This window comes from Miscanthus floridulus, chromosome 1 (genome assembly GCF_019320115.1).
Source record: "Miscanthus floridulus cultivar M001 chromosome 1, ASM1932011v1, whole genome shotgun sequence".
Classification (NCBI taxonomy): domain Eukaryota; kingdom Viridiplantae; phylum Streptophyta; class Magnoliopsida; order Poales; family Poaceae; genus Miscanthus; species Miscanthus floridulus.
This window is the reverse complement of record NC_089580.1, coordinates 120205665-120231584: the sequence shown is the minus strand read 5'-3', so window position 1 is coordinate 120231584 and position 25920 is coordinate 120205665. Positions and strand designations below refer to the sequence as shown.

Genomic DNA, 25920 nt, shown 5'->3' with positions numbered 1-25920 from the left:
CCTCGGTCCTTACACCTTTTAGTGATATATCATTTTTAGCAACATGATCTCTAAGAAAGTGATGGCGGATATCTATGTGCTTGGTGCGAGAGTGTTGAACCAGATTATTTGCAAGTTTTACCGCACTTTCATTGTCGCACAAAAGAGGTACTTTATCTAGAACTACACCATAGTCTAGCAAAATTTGTTTCATGTAAAGTATTTGTACACAACAAGCACCCGCGGCAATGTATTCCACTTCGGCGGTGGACAAAGCCACACTATTTTGCTTCTTGGAGGACCAAACACAAGTGATCTACCAATCAAATGGCACCCTCCGGATGTGCTCTTTCTATCAACTTTACAACCGTCATAGTCCGAATCGGACTAGCCAACTAATTCAAATATAGCTCATATGGGATACCAAAGGCCAATACTTGGTGTGTGCTTAAGATACATAAGGATTCTTTTTACGGTAATTAAATGAGTTTCCTTAGGATTAGCTTGAAATCTTGCACACATACACATACTAAACATGATGTTGGACCTAGATGCGGTCAAATATAACAAGCTATCAATCATAGAGCGGTAGAGAGTTTGATCAACCGGGTTACCTCCCTCATCTAGATCGAGATGTCCATTAGTTGGCATTGGTGTCTTGATTGGCTTACATTCATCCATCTTGAATCTCTTGAGAAGATCATTAGTGTATTTTTCTTGAGAGATGAAAATCCCTTCTCTCATTTGCTTGACTTGAAAACCAAGAAAGAATGTAAGCTCTCTAATCATTGACATCTCGAACTCCTTCGACATCAATTCACCAAATTCTTTGTATGAATCTTCATTTGATGATCCAAAGATGATATCATCAACATACACTTGACAAATGAAGATATGCCCATCAAGCTTCTTGGTGAATAGTGTGGCGTCGACCTTCCCGATGGTGAAGCCCTTCTCAGTATGAAAGTCCCGAAGGTGCTCATACCAAGCTCTTGGGGCTTGCTTAAGCCCATATAATGCCTTGGACAACCTATAAACATGATTAGGATATCTAGGGTTTTCAAACCCGAGAGGTTGATCAACATAGACTAGTTTATTAATAAAGCCATTTAAAAATGCGCTTTTTACATCTATTTAATAAAGTTTTATTTCATGATGTGATGCATATGTAAGGAGGATATGGATGGCTTCTAATCTTGCAACCGGGGCAAAGGTCTCTCCAAAATCCAAACCTTCAACTTGAGAGAACCCCTTTGCAACTAGTCTTGCCTTGTTCCTCATAACAACACCTTGATCATCTTGCTTGTTTCGGAACACCCACTTTGTTCCAATGACTCTTGCACCTTTTGGCCGCTCTTTAAGAGTCCAAACTTCATTGCGGGTGAAGTTGTTTAACTCTTCATGCATGGCATTTATCCAATCCGGATGTTGAAGAGCTTCTTCTACCTTAGTAGGCTCAAAGCAAGAGACAAAAGAGTGATGAGCAATAAATAAAGTAAGTTTTTGAGATCGAGTCATTACACTCTTTGATGGACTCCCTATGATGAGATCTTGTGGATGATCTTGAAGTAGGGGTGTATTTCTTCGATTGACCACTTCAGGGGGAGGTTGTGGAGCATCAACATCTTGTGCTTATATCACCATTTGTTCATGGAAGACATGAGTATCTTCATTTTCTACTCTCCTATCTTTTTTATCATCTTGTGGCACACTTAATGAAGAAGGTGGATCAATCACTTGTACGTCATCTTCATCATCTTTAGGCTTGATGTCTCCAACTGGAATGTTCTTCATAGCCTCCCTCAATGGTTCATTACCTATATCATTAAGATTCTCATGTGCTCTTTGGGAGCCGTTAGATTCATCAAATTCCATATCATATGTTTCTTCAACTAAGCCGGTGGCATGATTAAATACTCTATATGCTTTCGATTTTAATGAGTAACCAACAAGAAAACCAATATCACAACGTCTTTGAAACTTCCCTAGGTGTTGCCGCTTCTTGTAGATGTAGCATTTGTAATCAAACACCCTAAAGAATGAGACATCTGGCTTCTTCTCATTGAGCAACTCATAAGGTGTCTTGCCAAGGAACTTTTGAAGGAATAGGTGGTTGGATGCATAGCATGCGGTGTTGATTGCTTCCGCCCATAAAGCTTTGGGGTGTTGTACTCATCAAGCATTGTTTTTGCAAGAGTGATCAATGTCCGGTTCTTCCTCTCAACTACACCATTTTGTTGAGGAGTATATGTTGTGGAGACTTCATGTTTGATTCCAACTTCATCACAATAAGCTTCTATGTTTGTGTTGTTAAATTCTTTCCCATTGTCACTTCTTATCTTCTTGAGCTTCACTTTAAATTCATTTTGTGCTCTCTTGGCAAACTTCTTGAAGCAAGATGCAACTTCGGATTTGTCATGAAGGAAGAATACACATGTATACCTTGAATAATTATCAACAATCACAAGACAATAAAGATTTTCTCCCAAACTCTTATATGTTGTTGGTCCAAATAAATCTATGTGAAGGAGTTCTAGCACTCTTGCGGTTGACATGAAAGCTTTTGTTGGATGGGTATTTGCAACTTGCTTACTGGCTTGACATGCACTACAAAGCTTGTTCTTCTCAAACTTCACATCCTTCAACCCTCTCACCAAATCATTCTTCATAAGCTTCTTGAGTGAGCTCATCCCAACATGAGCAAGTCTTCTATGCCATAGCCACCCAAGTGTTGTTTTGGTGAATAGGCATGTCTTCAAGTTTGCATCTTCGGAGGTGAAGTCCACTAGATATAGGTTGTTGTATCTAAACCCTTTGAATATAACATGATCATCATCCTTCTTGGACACAACAACCTCCTTATCGGTAAACAAGCATTGAAAGCCAAGATCACACAATTATCCAACGGATAGCAAGTTGAAACTCAATGAAGCAACATATAGCACATTGAAGATGGAATGATCATTTGATATTACCACTTTACCCAATCCTTTGACCTTGCCATTTGAGTTATCTCCAAATGTGATTCTTTCTTGCCCATCTACTTTTTCATCTAGTGAGGTGAACATACGAGGATCACTGGTCATATGTTGTGTGCAACCACTATCAATAACCCAATGACTTCTACTGATCTTGTAGTTCACCTACACATAAGAGATCAAGCTTTAGGAACCTAAACTTGTTGAGGGTCCTTCACCTTCTCAACAAGTGACTCTGCAACCTAAATTTTCTTAGGCCTATTCTTATTTGGAGGTCTAAGAACATCACTTTCATCTTTCTATTTGAATCATTTCTAAGCATGTAGTGAGCATTGAAGGCAAATGGTCTAGCATGCTTAGGCAAGGGTTGTGGTGGTGGAGTTTGACACTCATGAGCAAAGTGGCATTCTTGTCCACACTAAAAGCATCTCTTTGGCTTTGGATTTGGCTTTGATTGTTGTTGTTGAGCTTGAGCCTTCTTCTCTTTGTTTGCCATATACCCAATGTCATTTCTATCCATCTTCATGACGATATTCATTAGAAGCTCACTTTGAAGATACTTGCCTCTAGTGAACTTGCTCAATCCAATCTTGAGATGCTCTTTTTCCAACTTGAGCTTCTTGTTTTCTTCTTTGAGAGCATCACTACTTTTATCTTCCTTGAGTGCAACATTGTTTCTCTCTTCCTTGAGTTTCTTGTTTTCTTCTTTTAGCTTCTCATTCTCTAGAGCCAAGTCACCATCATGATCAAGAGTTTCTAGCATAATGGTGTTGTGGATTTTGAGCTCTTCAAACTCTTTCTTTAACTTTTCATTGTCATGCTTGAGCTTGACATACTCATCATAGTCATTGCACTCAACCACTTGCTTGCCTTTGACACTAGATCCTTGCTCAATGCTCTCATCAATTAAATCATCACATGATGTAGCTATATCAACCTTTGGTTCGGTTGGCAGAGAAGATAGGAGAGAGCATCGGAGGGATAAGAGAGAGTGTGTGAAAAAAGATTCACATTTATTGCATGAAGACCTCTACACTGTGGGATAGTTTCTTTGGTGGCCAGAGGTTGAAGATGAACCTCACTGGTGGGGCCCACATGTCACCGAGTGGAGGGAAAAAGAAGCAGCAGCGGGAGGAGAGGCGCTGCCACGCTGGCTGACTGCGTGGCATGCCACATTTGTAAAAATAGCAAAAAATTAAGAGAGTTACTATTTATGATGATAAATGTATAGACGTCCATATAAAAATAACAAAAAAAAGAGTGACGTCCGCAAAAAGTTAAATGTCCCTCGGCGGTGGTTTGAGCCGCATTTCGAATCGAAACTCAAAACCCCCCCTTTTCCTCATCTTCACTCACCCGCCGAAGCCGAACCCAACGTTCCCCAACCCGATCGATTGCAACATTCCCCCGCCGTCTAGGGTTTCGGTCCGAGGCTCCGAGCCCTCCCTCCCAATGGCCAAGGTCAAGCGGTCGACTCCAGTGACGGCGCCCGCGCCCTTGGACCCGGGGGCTACAGCCGCCAAGGCCAAGAAGTCGGCGTCCCCGGGGGTGGCGATTGCGGCCGGGAAGAGCCCCGCGGCGGCGTCGCCACTGATTGTGATCGAAATCCCCTCGTCGCCTGACCGCTCCACGGGCGGCAGCCACTCGACGAAGAAGGCGCGGAAGAGGCCCGCGCCGCGGACGCTCGACCTCGACGACGAGATCGAGATGCGGACCCCGCGGCAGAAGCAGCGCCACGACGAGGACTGCCAGATCCTCGCCGGAGACCCCTTCTCCTCCACCACCGAGGTGGCCCCCTCCCCCGCCGCCGCCAATGACGAAATTGCGGTCGTTGCAGAGCGAGGAAAGGTACGCTTGCGATTGCGACAAGACTCCAGAGGATGGGCTTTGTTTTTTTCGGCTCCTGTGAGGGCGCGGATGAAATGCCTAACCGTCAATCTGAAATGTGGGATCTTTCTGATGTGGTGTTCAAAGGGCGAGCCGTGAATCTTTAATTTCAATCTTTCGAATGTGGTATTGCAGATTGCGTGCAGAGATTACCCACATGCGAGGTCTGCTTGTGCAAAGCACCCATTTAGTAGAACCCCTCATGAACGCTATTGTGACAAGGTAACGTTGCGCCAAGCCTCGCACTCCTTGCTCGTGATATTTTACCTGGAGTCAGTACTGCATTGTTCTCAAATTTAACAGTAGCTGTGGCTAACTGAATAAGCTTACAGTGTGCATTATTCATTAAGTCAGGGGAGGATAGAAATGAAGCTCTTTGTAAATATTATATTATAAATGGTGCTCTGTATATTGTGACTTGAAAATTTGTTGCTAAAGTTGCAAAGGATAACAGCCATTTGTTGGTCATCATGTCAATAACAGTTGGTTGCAAGAACTGTCTATTGAGCGTCGAGCAGCATGTTTAAAAGCCTTAACATACTGTGTTGCCTTATCTCAATGCAGTCTAATTTGCTTGCTTAGCTGTCGGGGTTTCAAATTGATGTCCTGTTTGACACTTTCAACTTACCTGCTGTCATGGTAAATTACAACACCATTTAAACCTATTGAATGGTAAAGCAAATATTTGCTTGCTACTAGACACCTCCACAATTTTCCTAAAGTTTATCAGATTGCCACCAAATAGTTTTTACCTTGTGTGGCAGTGTTTCTACTTTATATGCAACATCGGTGTCCCATGTGGGCCTGGCGGACACTGCTGGGTTTCGAATTGTGGAATAACGACGAGGTCATGAAGGGTCTCATTATTATTACAGTATTATGCTCAAACTTATCAGAAACTTCTGATAGCATAGCAACTGTGCATGATTGAATTGTTCATTTTAAGTTTGAGTATAAAAACAAAGCCATTTGCAAATCCTTGCTTGTCACAACGTAAATGGATCGTGTTAACAGTAGCAAGCACCGTGTTCTGACATTTCAGCCCAGTTTTTTCCTAGATGAATTAATGAGATTCATTTAAGCTGAAGGAATGAAATGGAAGCTTTTGTAAATATCATATCATAACCAGCTATTCGATAATATGGTGATCAGTAAATTACTTCCTAAGTTGCAATGTGTAGCACTATAGCTCATACCTGTTGGTTGCCATGCCAATATTGTCTTCTAGAATTTTGGTTCTTGGAGTGGCATGCTTGAATGGGCTCGATTACCATGTTGCCTTAGCTCAGTATGATCTTGTTTATTTTGGTTAGCTATATGAATGAAAATATAGGTGAATTAGTGTTTTGTTAACACTTCAACTTGATGCACTATTTTGGCAAAGAAAATTGGCTGTGTTTCCATGTATTTAAAAGAAAAAGGAAAGAAAATAATATACTACTTCCAGAACTCAAAAGCGCAATAAGGTTATTGATTACTATTTGAATCTGTACAATGTTAGAGTTGCATTGCTGATATTACCTATCAGATTTGGCTGCTGAACTGTGTTCATCTTGTTTGCAGTGTTTCTGCTATGTTTGTGACATTGCTGCCCCATGTGTGTCCTGGAAGGGGCATGGAGGGCACTGCCACGCTTCGGACAGGGACAAAAAGTGGAAGTCTATGAGGTTCTTGATGCAAAAAGTCAAAGAAAGCAAAGCCTAGTTGATTTTGTCCCCGATGCTAGATCGGGCAAACTGCATTTTGCAGTCTCAGCTTGTTCTGATGGGAAGGTTATTTTGGAGTAACTCGTAAATATGGTTAGTGCTGGTGATAGATCTCATCCCAAGATTTGGTGCATGCATCTGTGTACTGCCTATCACAAACTGAATGATGCTCCTATATAATATAACCTTCTATGGAGTACTAGTATCAGTCTTGTACTCTTGTGTTCCACTTAATTCCAGCACATGTATGCGTCTCGTGGTCTCTGAAACCTTAGGGTGTGTTTGGTTAATTGGTTGCCTGGCTTAGGGCCTAGCCAGGCTTCCATAATGCTAAATCTGTTTGGATTAATGCTAAGTCTGTCTGATGCCTGGGTAGGCCCTAAGCCAGGCTTGTGGAAGCCAAAAAGGGTGGCCAAGGCTGCACTGCGTTTCAGCTAAGACAGGCTTGTACAAGCAGGTGGCCCACCTGTCGGTGCTCCTGCCGGTAAGAACTGGAAGGGGAGAGAAGGCAGCGAGCGAGGGAGCTCCAGCCATCTCCGTCGTTGTCCATCTCCCTGGTTCCGGCCACCACCCGCTGCGGCTCCGGCCAAGATCCGCGTCCTTCGCCGCGGTGTAGGGGCACGGACGCGGCGGACGCAGCCCAGATCCCGTGCGGGCACGGCGGAGGGCAAGGGGCGGACGGGTGCAAGTGGACGGGCAGGTGGCCACGGGCGCGGTGGAGAGGTAGCATCTTCCTGAGCTCCAGCGAAGATCCAGGTGGGCACGAACGCGGCAGAGACAAGAGGCGCGTCGGCGGAGGTGGAGGTGGAGGTGGCCACAGGCGCGGTGACCATCCATCTACGGGCACGACGGACGCAGGCGAAGGGGAAGCATCCATCTACGGGCACGACGGACGCAGGCGAAGGGGAAGGGAAAGTGCACGTGTGCCGGCGAAGGGGAAGTGCGCGTGTGCAAGTGCAAGTGCTAACCAAGGCAACCAAACAAAAATAATTCTAATATAGGCTGGGCTAGCCAACTAAACAACAGCGTTTTTTTTTTGTTGCATTGCTCAAGACAGCCTGGCTTAAAATTTTAGCCAGGCTAGGCTAGCCCACGTGACCAAAGACACTCTTAATGGTCCTCTCCAATTCCAAATTCGTTTACCCGTTGGGACCTGCAAGAACACTGTTTGGACTAAATTATTGTGAGAGAAAAATACTGTTTCTGTTGGAAAAAAAACCGAAAAAACCAAATATGGGTAAGCCGAACATGGCATTAGATTTTGCAAGGCCGCTAATAATCGTATTAAATGGCTTGCATTTATGAAAATCCGTGTGCCCCTTCGATTCTCACGTGAGGCTCCTCGTTACCTTGTATGCCATTTCGAATTCTGCAACAAGTTTTATAGTGGAGAAAGAAATAAATGGGTTTTGTGCTGCCGTCTGCTTATATAAACGGGCATGCTCTGTGGTGATTTTCCATCCACTAGTGGTGGAGAGAAAGGGCCTGCCAGGGAAAAAAATGGTGAAGATCGTGGAGGTCGAAGAACAACATGATGCAGGCCCCGACGATGATTGCTACGAGATAAGTCTTGTGGAATTCGCTAAGAAAGTGATCCTGAAGGAAGATGATGATGTGATTCTCATCGCATCAAAAGGAAAGGTTAGTCCTATCTAATCCTTTGCTCCTTTCCTTTTCTATTAATAACTTCACGGTAGGTTAAATCTATACAGCTATTTTTTTTTTACATGTTGTAAGTCGTGGTCATCTCTTTGTGATTTTTATAGCTTTATTATTATTCTGTTAGCTTTCTTGCTGCATATTATCAACTTTGAAAAATTCAGAACCAGTACCCAAGGAATTTTGCACTCTGAAATTCATCTGTGATCCAACAAAACCCATAAACAAACTACCACAATATCTTTCCTGTCATGATCTGTAGATGGCTAAAGTGGAAGCAGATCAATCGGAGGACTCGCCAAAAGCAAGGGCGAGAGCTCATGCATTCTTGGCTCTGGTGGTAGAGGGCAACAAGCTGCTGCTGGTGATTGCGTGGACAACCCATGTAAGATCGAAGAAGATGAGACGAGTCTCCTTAGGCCCCGTTCGGTTCCTAGGGATTAACCCCCGGGAACCATTCGCGGCCGAGTTTCCTTCGACAATTTGAATAGCGTCGAAACCGGCCCGGAACAGCGATAACCGAACAGGCCCTTAAGGTTAAAGTTGAGGACATGTTTGTGATTGGGAAGCCTTCTGGTGTCTGCGACAAAAATGAGCGCAGCTGCAACGCTGCCAACGTAATTCCGGGCGTGCTGGTGCCTGCAGTGAAGTGCGAACCTGTTGGTGGCAGTGGCGTGGAAACTGCCGAAGAAGATTCATATGACCACTGCCTTGAGGTGGCCCATGAGAAGCGGATATTTGACGAGGACGTCGTTGTAGTCTGAGATCGTCGGCCCCTGTCCCTGATGGCTTGCAAAACTCTACCAGATCAGAAATACTGTGTATTCAGAACTAAGCATTTTCCCAATGTGATTTTTTTTTTATGTTTTATCTAAAAGTATCTTATGTTCTTCGAATTAATATCCGATGAAAGAGACCATTTAGGTTTCCTCAAAAAAAAAAAGAGACCATTTAGTTTCTTGTGAATTGAATAGTCTCATCTTTCGATGATTGTGGCTGAATACATACATGTATACATACGGCATACATAAATCTCTAACATCGGCCTGGATTAAATAGGTGGGGCACTGAGAGACTTCCCTCACCCAAGGCACTTGTGTGGTAATTTTCCCTTCGATACGACACTTCACTAGAACCATTGCAGCAAGGTAATTTCAACAGTCATTCGGTGCATCTCTTCGTTCATGTCTTTGGTCTTGGCGGGCATCTATGACATTCATGCGAACAAACAATTGCCCTGCATGATGCAGTGCTACTGTTCCTTGTGCGAGGTGCCTGCTTCCAACTGTTTGAATTGGGAAGGAACAGGAGGGCATTGCCATGCTACACACAGGAATAAATGACCAAGACTGTAAGTTGCAACCGTATTTTATTCTCAATTATATTCTTTGGTATAGATGCAATATATCGGATAAAAAATTAAGAATAGAGACAAATCACTGGAACTAGGAATGGCCATCTCGAATCAATTAATTCTACCACATAATTTGAACTTCTTGAAGCACATGTGTTTTCATTCAAGATACATAAGCATTATCCATCCCAGGAAGACATTATTCTGGGTGCTTGTCAATGAACTGTGAGGGGGTGGTTACACTTACACACCCCAAATTGCTCCCAGATAAATTGTAATAATATGTTCTTTGAGCTTTTTTCGATACTGATAAATCAATGGCCTGGCTTGAAGCCATTAACTGCAGGCACCCCACTAATTGACGGGGCTGCACCTCTATTCTTCTTGAGGTATGCAACATATTCACCATAGTGCATGGTGTACAGGGTGCTCTGGTAGCGGGTGACTTTGATTTTCTTCCTCAAGGACTCAGTGATGGTACCTTGGTAACCTGCCTTCCTCATGAGTGAATCAATAGTTTCTGCATGAGTCCATCCTGCCAAAGATGAAGCCTAAGTTACAAATTATTCAATACAGATGTTGAATGTGCTGATCAGTTGACTCTTTATTTTACCGTTATTGCTAATTATACTGTATTTGGTCCATGAGGACTTGAAAAATGATGAAATTACATATTTGCTTAACTGATTTCTACTTATTATCCCTTGTAAAAATTCTAGAAACTAAAGAACTCTGTAAAAATGAAAAAGCGTGCATCAGATAGATGAAAAAGAAAATGTTCACCTTCATGGCCCGCAACTTCAGGCAAATAGGTTGCACTGCGTCTTATGTTGTAGTCTGGATCTGTAAAGTCAATAATTAAACCATGCTTTCCAACCTAATTCACAAGAAAGAAAGGCTTTGATGTAAAAACAGCTGAAACAATAAACATAACAGGTGAGTGAGAAGAGCATCTGAACATGTAGATTTAAAGTGCGTGCAAGTATACCTCCCAATCAAGGTAGTCCTCTGCAATTTCATAATCAGTGAGTATAGATACTGTGCACTCTAAGGTTGGGAGCTCCTTTGATTGTATTGGGGGAAAGCGTCGGTCCCTCAGGGCACTGCAAGAGGATATCAAGCTTACCGTATATCTAAACATTATCCAATACGAAGTGCACAATTGCTTTTCTACTTATTACAGCATAAGTCCATCAATGTTTTGAGCGCCGAGCAGAGATTTCAGCATTAAATCAGAATTTCAATACTGAAACATCAGTCACCTAGTTAGGGCGTAATCCTTAAAGCCACTGACAATCTGACGGGGCTCCAGGGTTCCTATGCATCCCCGGAGGCGTGGTTCTGAACCATTGGCAACCTTCTTCCAGGTCACAAACAATGGGCTGAAGTTACAAAAAGAAAAAATTGACCCAATGAGTTCAAACATGTATGCTAGAACAAGAATGTCTTACAAGACAGATATTAAAAGCCATACAGCTTAATGTGCACTACATGGTTGCAAAGGAACTCAATTAACAATCTGAATCCTGGAGCACGAATAAGAAACATCAGTGCGCCATATTCAGAATGCGCAAACTCATCGTGTTTAAGCTCCCAACTCCACAAGTAATATGAATGCCTTGTGATTAAACTGGCTGTCCTACTTAAATTATAATCTCAGCTGTGCAGCAGTGAGATTACTTGTCCTCCCCCTACTCTCCGTCAGTCAATCGCAAGAGGCAGGAAGCTTGCAATCTACCGAAAGGCGAGGTACGTGGCCATTGAAGTGTGGCTACTTTGCTTCGCCTCTGCCTTGCAACGGAAACTAAGGGCACGCGATATGATCAGATACCGCAATCGCCAGGACCAACAAGCAGTCAATCAAATCGGATATCGAATCAGTTGCAACAGGAGCCGAGCCGAAACCAAATCTACCAAGGCGCGCCGCCTTTTGCCCAAACCTAACACGAATTGGCCGAACCCCATATCGAAATCGCTGCAAAACCACCTCCTCGTGATGGGGGCAACGCGGCCCGGGTTCGATCGCTGCGGGGGGAGGCTTACTGGTTTCCATCCTCGAAGGCGGGAGGCGGCGGCTGCTCGCCTGTGTAGTGGGCGACGAGGGTGTCAAAGCAGTAGACCGCCATTTCCTCCGTGGCCACCACCATCCTGCCGATCGCCGGGGGATCCTACGCGGGGGTGCTGCGTCGTCTCCCACGCGGGCGAGGGCACGGCGAGGGCGGCGACCGCCTCGGGAGTCGGGCGATGGGGGGAGAGGAGGTTGGAGGGACAAGGAAGCGAGCGATGCGTCTGTTTCTTCTCCCAATATCCCTCGGCGTGGGGCTTTTCAGGGCGTTCGGCTGGTCACTTACTGTTTGAGCTGGATTCGGTTTATTCTTTTTCACGTAACACTATTAAATTAGCCGGAACCATCTGAAATTTACTGTGCATAGCACCATCTGGACACGTCTTTGCCTCTGCGGAGTTGTCCTTTTCAGGTCCGGTTTGGTTTTCATAAGTCAGGTGATCGAAAACTAGTGACTTATAAGTCATGCCTGTTTGATTGTAGATGACTTATAAACTCATACCTGTTAAATAAAAGGTATGGGCTCTACGTGGAAAAGGGTGGCTTATAAGTTTTAAGCAGGGGTGAGCTAGCTTATTTCTTATAAGCAGAGGTGACTTATAAATTGGTAGTATTTGGCAAAATCAGTCACTTATTTCACTTTTTAATTTATAAGTAGATAATTTATTTAGAACCAAAGACCCTCAATGGACGGTTTTGCCCTCTGCAGGTTCTTCTCCAACTCGGCAACTCGTCTTCAAAAGCTTTTGCACCGTATCAGCTTCATCGTCAGGATAAATTCATCGTAGCTGCTTTTACTGAAACTTTGGAGTTATAAACTTTCGATTGCAGGATAGCACAATCCCCTCATTGTTTTTACATTTGAAATAAATCAGTACTCTAATAATCTTGGTTCACATGGTAAACAAAAAGGCTGCCATGGTTTCATTCGTGGAAAAAAATGACTTCTTTTTTGAGATAGTAGACACCAGCATCTGATCTGATTCCGATTCATCGCCAAAGGTACATGACTCCGCCACGTCAACGATTCTGGCAGTACGTCTAACTTTTCGTTTTCCCTCTAGGATAACTGTTCCACCCTGTTCGTTTGATTATATCGGTCATGCTTATTAGTTATGATATGACAGTTAATCGTAACATGTTGCGTAGCCTGCTAGTTCTCTTGATTCTTTACTGTCCACCCTGAGTGCGTATGTTGCAAGCAGCATCTCAATTTTTTAAATATATAGTACTCAGTATATTATGAATGAAAGGCTTGATAGAAATAAAGTTAATCAAGTAACGTCTTTTTCGTTTGGTTTATAAGCTATACTTTTTCAACCAACAAACAATATTTCTCTCTTACAATAAATCAGCCAACAATACTTTCAGCCATGACTTATTAGTCAAAAGAACAGAGCATAAGACAGCCACGGAATGTCAACATGATTTGCTGCTTTAGGTGAATCAATCAGTGCCAAAGATATTATTATATAGCAACCTTTCCCGTGTGACAGCGATGTTTGACCCAACCAGATCGAATACAATCTCACAAAGCCGGATTGCATTACAACAAATTTCAGTTTGACGAAGGAATACAAAACAGAGTAGGAAAAAAACGCAGGAACAAGATGGAGTGAATAGTGGAAAACTATATGATTTTAAAACACAGGAATGAATATTTTGAGCTGTTTGGAATGGAGGAAAAAAACTACAGGAACATGAGCAAGCATAGCCAGAGATGAAGAGTAAAGATTCTTTTCCTTAGGTCGGAGTGGATGTTTTATTTCCTTTCAGCCTGTTCGGCTGGGCTTATACGATCATGGATTATAAGCTGGAACAATATTTTTCTCTCACACCAAACCAGACAAACCAGTCAGCAGTAAATAATCCACGATCGCTTACGACGAAACGAACAGGTTGTTTGCTTTGCACTACTATGGATTCCTTTCCTTTGAAATTCAACATTCCTTCATTCCAGCGATTCCTTTCCTTTGGAATTTATTCCTCTAAAATTTCTTTGAAAATCCTTTGATCCAAACAGAGGCCCTCACTGCGGTTTCAGTGGGCCGCAACTTTTGCTTCCTTCACATAAAGGCCAACATGGCATCATTCATCCATTCCCAATGAGAACAGGAAACATGAGCTATACCATTGTATTTTCCATGCCCAATGAAATATATGTACTTCCAATTATGGCAATAATTAAGGATGGAAAGGGACATCAAGTGGGCGAACAAGCTTTATCCAGCTCGGCTGAATGCCCTGAACAAATGTACTAGACCTACTAAGAAGGTAAGAGATGTATGTACATATATACATTTCTAGGGCTTGGACTAAACCAGATACAATCAGACGTGTTTGCAAAGTGATCTATTCAAACATCTGAGCAGAACTCCAAGCTATCCAGGTGATGCGCAAACGATTCAGCCAGTCCGTCGGCGTCCTGAACCCGCAGGCGTGTGCCTTGCTGCCCGATGACGACAGCAGCTACCCGCGAGGCCAGTAGTCCTATGCCTTTCAGGTCGGAAGCACCCCGGAGGATGCCATACAGAATACCAGAAGCGTATGCGTCGCCAGCGCCACAAGTGTCCACTGGTATGCAGGATGGTGGAGGGATGTATATTGCTTCACCTTTCACGCCAATGTAGGAGCCATGCATGCCGTCAGTCACAGATACTAGGGGAACGGAGTGGCTTAAGTATCTTGTGGCTGACATGGGGCTGTCTGTTGAGGGTAGCTCGCAGAAGGCCCTTGTTCCATTGGCGTTGGCAAACAGTATATCTGCATAGTTTCCTACAATATCCCTGAAAATGTTTGGTCCGTGGTCATTAGTGTCATAAGATGAGGCCACAATACAGCTGCGTTAACTAAAAAATGATGGGTTCTGGAAACATAAAAAACACTTTAATGGTACTAATTGATGAACAATTATGCCCTAAGATTCTTTTGCTAGTTTCAGTGATAAAACCAGATATAGAATAAGGTGGCCTTTGTGTAGCACACAAAATAGACTTTAGATGCTTAGCCCTCCTCTTTTTAGAGTCAATATGCACTATCAATGGAAGCAAGTAAAAGATTGGTCATTTAGGTCTGGGAATGTGTGTAGCTGGGCCCAGATGGTCCCAAGCTGTGAATCTGACAGGAAATCCTTTGAAAGAAGGCTAGCCTCACCGAAAGTCATTGTAGCAATGCTTGATGCAAGATACATCTGATGCAGTAACAGCAGTGAGTGATCCAAGTAATCCATAGATTACCGTGAAAGGATGGAAGCCAACACGACCCAAATAAACCTAACTTAAATTACATTACAAGAAAGTTGTGCAACCAATTGGGCAGGTGCCAACGAGACTAGCAAGCCTCCTCGAACATACACTCGAACCCCGCCACATTGATATTCATATGGTTTAGATATGATATAGACTCTTAAGAGGCTAGATAGTGAACTGCTTAATGTCCAGACACAGGTTGGTATCCTGAGGTGTCTAAAGAGTGTAAAGAGGGCTGAGAAGGCATAGCAAGCAAATGTAACTGGAATAATATCTAACAAGTTCAGATATAGAAGAGTTGTCAGCAAAGGAAGTAAAGGAACTGACCTGACACACAAGCATAGTTCGCTGTGCGTCCGGCGTTGTTAGAACAATAACGGTTCCAGTGGTTCCATCATTGACCGGCTTAGACAAGAAGTGCACATTAGCACGGCGCAACTTTGCCCTAAAAGCGTGATTGAACAAAATGCATGATATCAGCCAATACTCTAAAGGCTTGTGCAGAAATAGGATATCAGGATCAGCTGCAAACCTGCAACAGAAATAGTGACAAATTAGTGAATTACCTGTAGAAACTACCTAGTGGGTCACTGCCCACACTGCCGGCCATCACAATTTTAAGCTCAGGGTAGCCAGCAGACTGGCTACTACCAAGCCTTGCCAGCGCCACAAGCGAGTTGGACAGGGAGCCTCCAGCTGCAGCCTTGTAGCTGCACCCATCCATGGCACGCAAGACCCGTCCCCTCTCCTCATGGTTTATGACCTTTCTTGTGCCCTTCTCTATGCTCAGTCTCTCAAGGAACTCGTCATCCACCATCCCTGAGAAGTCAACCTATTTGCCCACAAAACAGTCACAAGTCAGCATTGATCTCAACAACACATCCATACAGGCACAAGTTCGAACTACAGTTCACAAGTTGTATCTTAGATATTTGGCAGATAAAGCACAGATCAAGAACCACTATCATTAGTCATGTTATAATGTTGCACAAGTCCCTAATGTCATCAAGCGTGTTCCTGTTATATAACTGAGAGGAAAGTACAGTAATAAACTCAACAGTTTATTTAGGGCATCTAATTATAATTCTAGCCTAATATGGAGTCAAAGCATCTCGAGTTTGTTCAAGTTTTATATAAAAAATATCAATACTTATGATAGCAATAAGTACCATTAGATTCTCCATTCTTCATTGAAAATATTTCCGTATTATATCTATTTGATGTCATAAATATTATTTCTTTTTTCTATAAATTTGGTCAAACATTAGATAGTTAACTAAGGACAGAATTGTAATTGCATTTTTGCCGGGACTAGAAGGTAGTACTAGGTACTACTGCGTCAGCATTCAGTTTCTTTGGGTGCGGGCGTGCAGCCAGCTGCGTCTTGCAACTGGAGAGCAACATCGCAAGGAATCGACTCTGGCTATCGCTTATTCCGCAATCGATCCAATAACTGAAAACAATTTTACAGGACTCGCGGAGGGGGAAAGGGGGAGAAGACAAGGGTTGCACACACCATCGCCTGCCCGAGGCCCAGCACGTCCCATCTCTCTGGGCCGACGGCCGCCGCGGAGAGCTCCACGGCGTCGTCGACCTCGCCCTCCCGCTGCCCCCCTCGCAGGGCGTTGTCCTCCTCCTCCTCGTCGCTCTCACTGGCGCCGGCGTCCGAGAATCCGCCGAGGAGCGCTCGCGCCCTGACCATCCGGCGCACCACCACGAGCCGGTGCCAGCTACAGGCGCGCGGGGAATTCCCGGCTCCTCGGCGCGGGGCGAGGGGGAGGAGCGAGGAAGGGGGGCGAGAGTCTGGAGAAGAAGAGAAGCGGTGGATGATTCGGGAGGGAGAGGAGACCGTGGCGGCGGTTGCGGCGGAGGTGAGCGCCATTGCGGGTAGTAGCGCGCCCCCGTGGCGCGGCGTGGGCGTGGCGTATTTGATGAGGAGACGAATTGGGGTAGTCAGCCCCGACTCCCGAGACGAGGGATATTTAACTTTTACCATCGATCACGCCTCCTCAAATAGCAGTTTTAAGTTTGATGATGCGTTTTTTTTTTCCGTAGGAAGAGAAAAAACGATAGGTATTTATTATTTATGCTCGCGTGACATGCTAGCTTCGTTGTATAGCTCAGATCAAGTCAGCAGGTTCAGATAAAAAGACCTCTCCTGCCCTGGCGTCTTTATCCCCCTCTCACTGACACGCGGGCCCCAAGTAAGATTCTCCTTCATTCTCTAGCCATTGCCACCGATTGCCTCCTTGTACATGATTCGTTCAGACATAGGAGGCAGCCACCGGAAGAAGTTGATCACCGCACGGCCACCATCTTCACGGGCACCATGTACAGCACCATGCCCACAAGGACACACAACGCGACAAACAACACTGCGGCAGCGTGGAGCGTCAGCGTCGGCACAACGAGGTCCAGGTGCCATGCGAGGAGGACCGGCACGGCGTGCGCCATCGCGGTTGCCGTCGGGTACTCCGCCACGATCGGGTGTCCTTCCATCCAGAGCGCGGCGTCGGCGACCCAGGAGAGCACGGTGAAAGGTCCTAATATGGCTAGAGGAAGGGTGGTAGCCTATTTAAAAATCTACAAATCAACTAGAGCAATTTGATTAGTATGACAAATAGCGTAATGCAAATTTGCTCTAGCTCTACAAGGGTTGCAAGCCACCTATCCAACAATTCTAGTTGTAATGATTACTTAGGCACACAAACTTGCTATGTAATTACTCACTAAGAGCTCTCAACATTGCTACTCTAAAGAGCTCAACTAGATGAATGTAAATAATAAAGCAAGCTCTCAATTCTAATTACACTAAAGAGCTTGTGTCAACTAGTTTACAAGAATGTAAATAAGTGAGTAGGGTGATTATACCGATGTGTAGGAGATGAACCAATCACAAGATGAATATATAGCCAATCACCGGGAGAATGCCAAAGACAAGAGACAATCGATTTTCTCCCGAGATTCACGTGTTTGCCAATACGCTACGTCCCCGTTGTGTCGACCAATACTTGGTGGTTCGGCGGCTAAGAGGTGTTTCATAAACCCCGTCCACACGATTGGACACCGCAAAAACCGACCCACAAGTGAGGTAACTCAATGACACGAGCAATTTACTAGAGTTACCTTTCGACGCTCAGTTGGGGAAGGTACAACTCCCCTCACAATCACCGGAGACGGCCACGAACAATCACCAACTCGTGCCGATCCTCCACCGCTGCACCGAGCCGTCTAGGTGGTGGCAACCATCAAGAGTAACAAGCGAAATCCGCAGCGCAACATGAATACCAAGTGCCTCTAGATGCAATCACTCAAGCAATGCACTTGGATTCTCTCCCAATCTCACAAAGATGATGAATCAATGATGGAGATGAATGTGAGGACTTTGGCTAAGCTTATAAGGTTGCTATGTTAATGAAAATGTGCAAGAATTCTCCCTTGAGCCGGCCATGGGGCTATAAATAGAGCCCCCACGAAATAGAGCCGTTGTACCCCTTCACTGGGCAGAACGCGCTCTGACCAGACCCTGGACACAGCGTCTGGTCCACAGATGTAAGCCACGTGTCATTCTGAGTTAAACTTGAGCCGCCAGATCACAACGGCTATTAACTGACCGGACGCTCCGGCAAAACTGACCGGACGCTGAACCACCAGCGTCCAGTCATTTACAGTAAGGGTCCAAATCCGGTTTTCTTCGATCGGACGCGTCCGATCCACCTTGACCAGACACAGACCAGTGTCCGGTGCTAAAGCCTAGTCACTGTGTCGCCATGTCAGTTTGATCGGACGCAGAAACCAACATCCGATGCATCTCAGGTCCAGCGTCCGGTCAGTTGACCGACGCCAGCGTCTTCGCGATCAACTCATTTTCACTTCTAACTTCTTCACCCTTGCTCCAATGTGCCAACCACAAGTGTCGGGGACCTAATACCAGGGTACCCCAGAAGGTGGAACCAATAACCACCGAACGTTAAAAACTTTTGGACGCATAAGAGCACCGTTTCATCCCTTGTTCGAATAACAGGAGTTTGGTTCCACCTCGCCCGACGCCTTTTGAGATAGCTCTGCCTCGCCCGAGGGCTCAGGGTTAGTCTTCGTCTCGCCCGACGCCTTTGGGGTGGGCTCGGTCTCGCCCGAGGGCCGAGGGATAGACTCCGTCTCGCCCGACGCCTTTGAGGTGGCTCTGCCTTGCCCGAGGGCTCAGGGCTAATCTCCGTCTCGCCCGACTCCTTTAGGGCGGGCTCGGTCTCGCCCGAGGGCTGAGGGATAGATTCCGCCTCGCCCGACCCCGGAGGAGCAGGGTCGGTCTCGCCCAAGAGATAGGGATTGGTCTCCGTTTCGCCCAGCGGCAAGGAATGAGCCTCACCCTGCTCCATATCGAAAGACTAGATTCATCTTACCTGACAACTTTTCCCCGTTCCCTCAAGATGATAGGCACAAGGCGAGACAAGACGTTCGGGTCAACCATGGCCCCAGGGACCATACCCTGCACCCTGGCAGGAAAAGTACTACCAGGGGATGACGAGACAGGTGCTTTAGACCCTTCCGGGCGCCGCAGAGCCCAAAAGGTTGCATAGGTGCGTGTTCCTCACCCTATAGAGTTGTAGGCGCCGCCTTCAGCCCTGGGACACGGAACCCGACGAAGATATATGACAACCACTACGCTCCAGAGAAGGATTTGCTACCTCCATGAACGACGGATATCCCGTCGCCACGCTATGGACCCGAGGGAGCAGCGCCCGCTTCCCGACCCCTCAGGTCCGCCAAGTCAGAAGGCCTTAACCACGGCGTTACGCCGAACCCCGACCTCTCGTCCCTCCGACAAAGACTCATAAAAATTAGAAGGCGTGCGGAGCAAGGCTGGGAGAGGCTCATAAGTCAAAACCACTGTACTACAGCCCATACCCTGCGTAGGGCAGCATTCTGTAATCAACCTGACATTCTACAGAGACATCGACAGTATTGTAGGCACATATCTTCCTTCACACTCATCAGGATGAAAAACGAGGCCGGGTAGCCGTGAGCTACAAGATTAGGTAAAGCCCTTATCCTTGTAAAGCCAGCCCCTTCATCTATAAAAGGGGATGCGCTTCTCCCATCAAGGGGAGAAAAACTGGGGACCGAACAAGAAGACACACCTACATATAGTCAAGCTGCTACGAAGCTCTTGGCCTCCTTTCAACCCTTCCATTAGAGACTTAGGACCAGTCCCTCTCTCGATTGTTTGTACCCCTTACTACAGACCATTCACGGTGCTAATAACACGAGTAGCAACAAGCTGGACGTAGGGACATTCGGCCCGAACTAGTATAAATCTTGTGTCCTTTAGCGCACCATCCGAGCCTAACCCGCATTACTATAAATTTACTTGCCGGTGCTCGTACGAAACACCGACAGTTGGCGCGCCAGGTAGGGGGCTTTGCGCATTCCAGAAAAGGCCTCGGATGGCCACCCATGCAATCAGCTGGGCCCCGGGCGCACACGTGCATTTCGGCGACCTAGATTTCATCATCACACTAGGAGGAGAGCTGGCGCTCACTCACACAGCCGCCCCGTCTCTCCCTTCCATCAACCTCAGCCGTCTTAGGCTTGAGGGCCCGCTGGGCAACTCCCTTGGACCCTAGTCATCAAGGGAGGCCTCTCACAACGCCACCCTATGTCCGGAAGGGCCCGTACGGAGCGCCCCAACAGCGTTTCCATTCGGTCTCCGCAACGCTGCAGCGACCGCTGGCCACCTTCTGGCGCTACGTATAGTTCAGTCACCCATGGACATCGAGTTCATGGGGGCAATTGAGCATGATACAGAGACCCTCTACGAGCTCCTCAACGAGGAGCCAGGATCGTTCTCCAGCTCAGATTCTAGTAGGGGGAGCCACCACCCTTCCCGGGAATGCTTCATGATGCAGACCCCCGAGGGTCACGTCGAAAGTGTCTCCAGGGAAGAGGTCACCCCTATAAACAACCCTGACGGTGGATCCGGGGAAGAGACGGTAGCCCCATCTCACCTAAGGATGGAGCAGCTAAGGTCCCGTCAGCAAGAGATCGATGAGGCCGGGCAAGGGCTTGTCCGGGAGTACGCGGACATCAATCGCGAGATTAAGCGCCGCAAAGACGGGGGGCGCGCGCGTGCCATGGCCCGCACCGTACACCAAAGGATCCTCATCGATGATGGGACCCTTCCTCACTTTGCCCAAGCCAGCCAGAACATCGCTACAGCAACCGCCTTGCTGCATGGCCTTTCGGAGGCCACGACGTCTGAGGATCGCCGCGCTCGCCGAGAAATTCGCACGTTGCTCGAGCGTGCGACAGCGCAGTAGGCGGAAAGTTCGTTGTCTCAACGATGTGAACCCAACACCAGCCAGCGCACGCCCTCATTGCGTCCCACCAGGGACGCATCCATTCACCAAACACCGCCAGCCGGCAGGTAGCCCTCTGCCGTCCCAGTACATCAACGCCTTGGCCATGGCCACGACGTACGCAACATCATCAACGCTCAGAAGCACGCCCATGGCAACGATGAAGAAGCAGCATGCCATGGCTATCATCCCCGACGTGGCGGACGCTACGACAGCAACGAAGACCGAAGCTCGGGCCCCGGCCTGCCAGGTCCGCAGGCCTTCGGTCGGCACATCCTCAACGCCACGTTCCCCCTAAGGTATCGACCGCCTACCAACATCCCTAAATATTCTGGTGAAACAAATCCCGAGCTTTGGCTCGAAGACTATCGGCTTGCATGTTAGGCCGGTGGTGCGAGTGATGACAATTTCATTATTCACAATCTCCCGCTGTTCTTGGCTGATTCGGCGCGAGCATGGCTGGAGCACCTACCGTCCAATGCTATTCAGAGTTGGGCGGATCTGACAGAGATCTTCGTGGGCAACTTTCAGGGCATGTACAAACGCCCTGGAAACCCATGGGACCTCAAGAACTGCCGCCAGAAGGCCGATGAAACCCTTCGCGGGTACATTCGGCGCTTCTCTCGGTAGTGCAACGAGCTCCCTAACGTCGCCAACGCCGATGTGATAGGAGCCTTTCTGTCCGGAACAACCTGTGAATCCTTGGTCCACAAGTTAGGACGCAGGGGCCCACAGACTACCAATGAACTCCTAGACATCGCCACCAGTCATGCCTCTGGAGAGGAGGCGGTCAGAGCTATCTTTGATCGCTCCAACAGAAAGATGAGGTGGGACGAGGATGCCGGCGAAGGTGCCTCTAGCCATCCCGCCAAAAGGAAAAATAAGAAGCAACGGCGCGACAACTTGCTCGTGGCCGCTGCCGACCGCAAAGGTGGCCAGAAGACCGTGGAGGGCACTCCGAACCACTTCGAGAAAATGCTCGAGGGGCCGTGCCTAAACCATGCTTTCCTGGCCAAGCATCTCTACAAGGATTGCGGCCTCATGCGCAAATACTTGGCCGAGGGTCTTAACAAAGGGGAGCAGGGGAAGGAGCCTGTTCCCACCACAGACGACGCAGAGGGGAAGGACGACGCCTTCCCAACACCGACCGGTGCCCTCATGATCTTCGGAGGATCAACGGTCTACGACTCCAAGCATCGCCAGAAACTCACGCGCCGCGAAGTCTATACTGCCGGACCGGCCACGCCAGCCTTCCTCCGGTGGTCGGAATCCGCCATAACCTTCGACCGGACCAACCATCCGGATGCCGTCCCACATCCAGGAAGGTACCCGCTTGTCGTCGATCCGATCGTCAGACCAAAGTGGCTCACAAAAGTACTGATGGACGGAGGCAGCGGCCTCAACATCATGTACACCAAGACTCTCGACAAGATGGGCGTCGATCGAACGAACCTCCACCCCATCTGAGTGCCTTTCCATGGCGTCGTGCCTAGTAGGCAAGCCGTACCACTGGGGCAGATCGACCTGCCCGTCACTTTTGGGGATCGGTCCAATTACCGGACTGAGACCCTCACCTTTGACGTAATGGGGTTCCCAGGGACTTTCCACGCCATTCTGGGATGACCATGCTACGCAAAGTTCATGGCCATCCCCAATTATACGTACCTTAAGCTGAAGATGCTAGGCCCCCGTAGGGTCATCACCATAGGCATCTCCTTCCAGTGCGCTTACGAGTGCGAGGTCGAATGCTGCGGACACGCATCCGCAATCATCGCCTTCGAAGAACTCACCACCCTCAAGGAAGAGGTCATTGAAGAGGCACCCGACACGAAGAAATCAACTGGGTCGTTTGAATCAGTAGAAGGCTCCAGGGAGGTCCTCTTGGACCCCAGCAGCTCCGAGGGCAAAAAAGTCCGTATCGGGACCGCGCTCTCCTCCGAATAGGAAAGCGCGCTCGTCGACTTCCTCTGCGACAACAAAGACATCTTTGCGTGGAAACCCTTGAATATGCCGGGCATCCCGAGGGAGGTCGCCGAGCATACTCTCCAGATCCTCCTGGGCTCCAAGCCGGTAAAGCAACGCCTACGCCGCTTCGACGAGGAAAAACGCAGGGCCATCGGCGAGGAGATAGCCAAACTGCTAGCCGCAGGATTCATTAAGGAAGTATACCACCCAGAGTGGTTAGCAAATCCCGTTCTTGTGCGAAAAAAGAGCGGGAAATGGAGAATGTGCGTCGATTATACCGGCCTCAACAAAGCGTGTCCAAAGGATCCGTTTCCTTTGCCACGAATAGACCAAATAGTCGATTCCACCTCAGGGTGCGAAACCCTCTGCTTCCTTGATGCATACTCCGGTTACCATCAAATCATGATGAAAGAGTCCGACCAGCTCGTGACATCTTTTATCACCCCTTCGGATCATTTTGCTACATTTCAATGCCTTTCGGTCTAAAGAATGCTGGGGCAACGTACCAGTGTTGTATGCTCAGTTGCTTCGGAGACCTCATCGGGCGAACAGTTGAGGCCTATGTCGATGACATCGTAGTCAAATCCAAACGAGCTGACCACCTTGTTGCCGACCTTGAGCAAACCTTTGCGAAACTCCGAGCAAACAGCATCAAACTCAATCCCAAAAAATGTGTTTTTGGGGTTCCGAGAGGCATGTTGCTCGGCTTCATCGTCTCCGAGCGTGGCATCAAAGCTAACCCGGAGAAAATATCAGCCATCACAAGGATGGGCTCGATTCAAAACATAAAGGGGGTTCAGCAGGTCACAGGGTGCCTTGCCGCCCTCAGTCAATTCATTTCACGCCTCGGTGAACGAGGACTCCCCCTTTATCGACTCCTGAAGAAATCTGACCGCTTCGAGTGGACAGCCGAGGCTCAGGAGGCGCTTGACATGGTTAAGCGATTTTTAACTAAACCTCCGATCCTGGTTCCTCCATGCAACGGAGAATCCCTCCTACTATATATATCGGCCACCACCCAAGTAGTCAGCTCTGCCTTAGTGGTAGAACGAGAGGAAGAGGGGCACGCTTTCAAGATACAGCGCCCTATATATTTCATCAGCGAGGTGTTATCCGACTCCAAAACCCGCTACTCCCAAATCTAGAAACTCCTCTACACTGTCCTCATCACCAAAAGGAAGCTGCGCCACTACTTTGAGTCACACCCCGTGACAGTAGTAACGTCGTTCCCCCTCGGCGAGGTTGTCCGTAGCCATGATGCTACGGGAAGAACCGCAAAGTGGGTACTCGAGCTAATGGATCAGGGCATTTCCTATGCCCCCCGAACAGCTATCAAATCTCAGGTACTGGCTGACTTCATCGCAGAGTGGACCGAGGTCTAGATACCACCAGCACCCGTCGATCAAGAGTACTGGACAATGTACTTCGATGGATCGCTGATGAAGAAGGGCGCCGGAGTAGGACTAGTCTTTGTATCTCCCCTCGGGGTCCACATGAGGTACATGGTTTGGCTCCATTTCCCCTCATCAAACAATACTGCAGAATATGAAGCGCTCATCAACGGCCTACGAATCGCCATCGAGCTGGGCATCCGACGCCTCGACATCAGGGGCGACTCCTAGCTGGTCGTCAACCAAGTCATGAAGGAGTCATGCTGCCACGACGCCAAGATGGAGGCATACTATCAAGAAGTCCGACGGCTAGAGGACAAATTCGACGGCCTCGAACTCAATCACATCCTAAGGTGCCTCAACGAAGCAGCTGACACGCTCACAAAAGCAGCATCCGGCCAAGAACCAGTCCTGACAGGCGTCTTTGCCAGTGATCAACACAAACCCTCGGTACGCTACGCGAGGTCAGAACAAGCCGACGATGGCCCTTCTAGTCCGATCCCAGGGGCCGATTCGCCAACTGCTCCGCCCGACCCCGAGGTCTTGGAGCTTGAAGAGGACCCAGCAGCGGAGTTCGACCCTCTCGGTGACTAGAGAAAGCTTTACCTCGACTACCTCCTCCACGACATACTATCGGCAGACAAGACGGAGGCCCGACGGCTCACACGACGCGCCAAGTCCTTCGTTCTTATAGAGGGCAAACTCTACAAACGGAGTCACATCAGGATTCTGCAACTCTGTATCCCTGGCGAATAGGGAAAACTCCTGCTGGGCGACATCCACGGTGGAGTCTGCGGTCATCATGCCGCACCAAGAACTTTGGTTGGAAATGCATTCCGACAAGGTTTCTACTGGCCCACCGCAGTAGCCGATGCCGAGCAAATTGTACGCACCTGCGAAGGGTGCCAGTACTACGCTCGGCAAACATACCTCCTGGCCCAGGCTCTCTAGATGATCCCCATCATGTGGCCCTTCGCGGTCTGGGGGCTCGACCTAGTTGGGCCACTCAAAAAGGCGCCCAGGGGCTTCACCCACCCGCTTGTCACCATAGACAAGTTTACAAAATGGATTGAAGCTCGACCAATATCCACGATCAAATCCGAGCAAGCGGTGCTGTTCTTCCTTGACATCACCCATCGCTTTGGAGTACCAAACTCCATCATCATAGACAATGGCACGCAGTTCACCGGTAAGAAATTCGTTCGATTCTGTGATGAATAACACATCCGAATCAACTGGGCAGCCATCGCGCACCCTCGGACGAACGGGTAGGTCAAGCGCGCAAACGGCATGCTCCTTCAAGGCCTCAAACCCAGAATTTTCAACCAGTTG

General features: G+C 47.6%; 3 protein-coding genes and 1 pseudogene across 5 annotated transcripts; 2 read left to right on the top strand and 2 right to left on the bottom strand.

The window, feature by feature from the left end:
• Positions 1-4287: 4287 nt before the first annotated feature.
• LOC136492102 (RPM1 interacting protein 13-like) lies at positions 4288-7054 on the top strand. The gene is made up of 3 exons (XM_066488238.1): positions 4288-4805; positions 4980-5066; positions 6408-7054. The coding sequence occupies exons 1-3, from the start codon at positions 4410-4412 to the stop codon at positions 6546-6548; spliced, it is 624 nt and encodes a 207-aa protein (XP_066344335.1). The 5' UTR covers positions 4288-4409; the 3' UTR covers positions 6549-7054.
• Positions 7055-8050: 996 nt separating this feature from the next.
• On the top strand, positions 8051-8968 carry LOC136462285 (uncharacterized; annotated as a pseudogene).
• A 727-nt stretch (positions 8969-9695) lies between these two features.
• Positions 9696-11883, bottom strand: LOC136492081 (uncharacterized protein At2g38710-like). 2 transcript variants are annotated; one of them, XM_066488225.1, is made up of 5 exons: positions 11607-11881; positions 10826-10945; positions 10552-10666; positions 10347-10440; positions 9696-10098 (listed from the first exon to the last, which is right to left on the bottom strand). In XM_066488225.1, exons 1-5 carry the CDS (start codon positions 11708-11710, stop codon positions 9878-9880), a joined length of 654 nt encoding a protein of 217 aa, XP_066344322.1. In that variant the 5' UTR covers positions 11711-11881; the 3' UTR covers positions 9696-9877. The 2 variants fall into 2 exon arrangements, with proteins under 2 accessions (XP_066344322.1, XP_066344327.1); XM_066488230.1 differs by lacking the exon at positions 10826-10945 and having other exon boundaries at positions 11607-11883.
• Positions 11884-13736: 1853 nt separating this feature from the next.
• LOC136492065 (uncharacterized) lies at positions 13737-16801 on the bottom strand. 2 transcript variants are annotated; one of them, XM_066488220.1, is made up of 4 exons: positions 16393-16801; positions 15443-15708; positions 15204-15321; positions 14145-14414 (listed from the first exon to the last, which is right to left on the bottom strand). In XM_066488220.1, the coding sequence occupies exons 1-4, from the start codon at positions 16756-16758 to the stop codon at positions 14274-14276; spliced, it is 891 nt and encodes a 296-aa protein (XP_066344317.1). In that variant the 5' UTR covers positions 16759-16801; the 3' UTR covers positions 14145-14273. The 2 variants fall into 2 exon arrangements, with proteins under 2 accessions (XP_066344313.1, XP_066344317.1); XM_066488216.1 differs by lacking the exon at positions 15204-15321 and having other exon boundaries at positions 13737-14414.
• Positions 16802-25920: the final 9119 nt, after the last annotated feature.

Excerpts from the sequence above, each read along its gene's own strand:
- LOC136492102 (XM_066488238.1), top strand. The coding sequence starts at position 4,410 with ATGGCCAAGGTCAAGCGGTCGACTCCAGTGACGGCGCCCGCGCCCTTG. Across the intron at positions 4,806-4,979 it reads TCGTTGCAGAGCGAGGAAAG|ATTGCGTGCAGAGATTACCC; the intron begins GTACGCTTGCGA and ends GTGGTATTGCAG. Across the intron at positions 5,067-6,407 it reads ATGAACGCTATTGTGACAAG|TGTTTCTGCTATGTTTGTGA; the intron begins GTAACGTTGCGC and ends TCTTGTTTGCAG.
- LOC136492081 (XM_066488225.1), bottom strand. The coding sequence starts at position 11,710 with ATGGTGGTGGCCACGGAGGAAATGGCGGTCTACTGCTTTGACACCCTC. Across the intron at positions 10,441-10,551 it reads AGGACTACCTTGATTGGGAG|GTTGGAAAGCATGGTTTAAT; the intron begins GTATACTTGCAC and ends CTTGTGAATTAG. Across the intron at positions 10,099-10,346 it reads TGAAGTTGCGGGCCATGAAG|GATGGACTCATGCAGAAACT; the intron begins GTGAACATTTTC and ends CATCTTTGGCAG.
- LOC136492065 (XM_066488216.1), bottom strand. The coding sequence starts at position 16,758 with ATGGCGCTCACCTCCGCCGCAACCGCCGCCACGGTCTCCTCTCCCTCC. Across the intron at positions 15,709-16,392 it reads TGGGCCTCGGGCAGGCGATG|GTTGACTTCTCAGGGATGGT; the intron begins GTGTGTGCAACC and ends GTGGGCAAATAG. Across the intron at positions 14,415-15,442 it reads CCACTAGGTAGTTTCTACAG|GGATATTGTAGGAAACTATG; the intron begins GTAATTCACTAA and ends AAACATTTTCAG.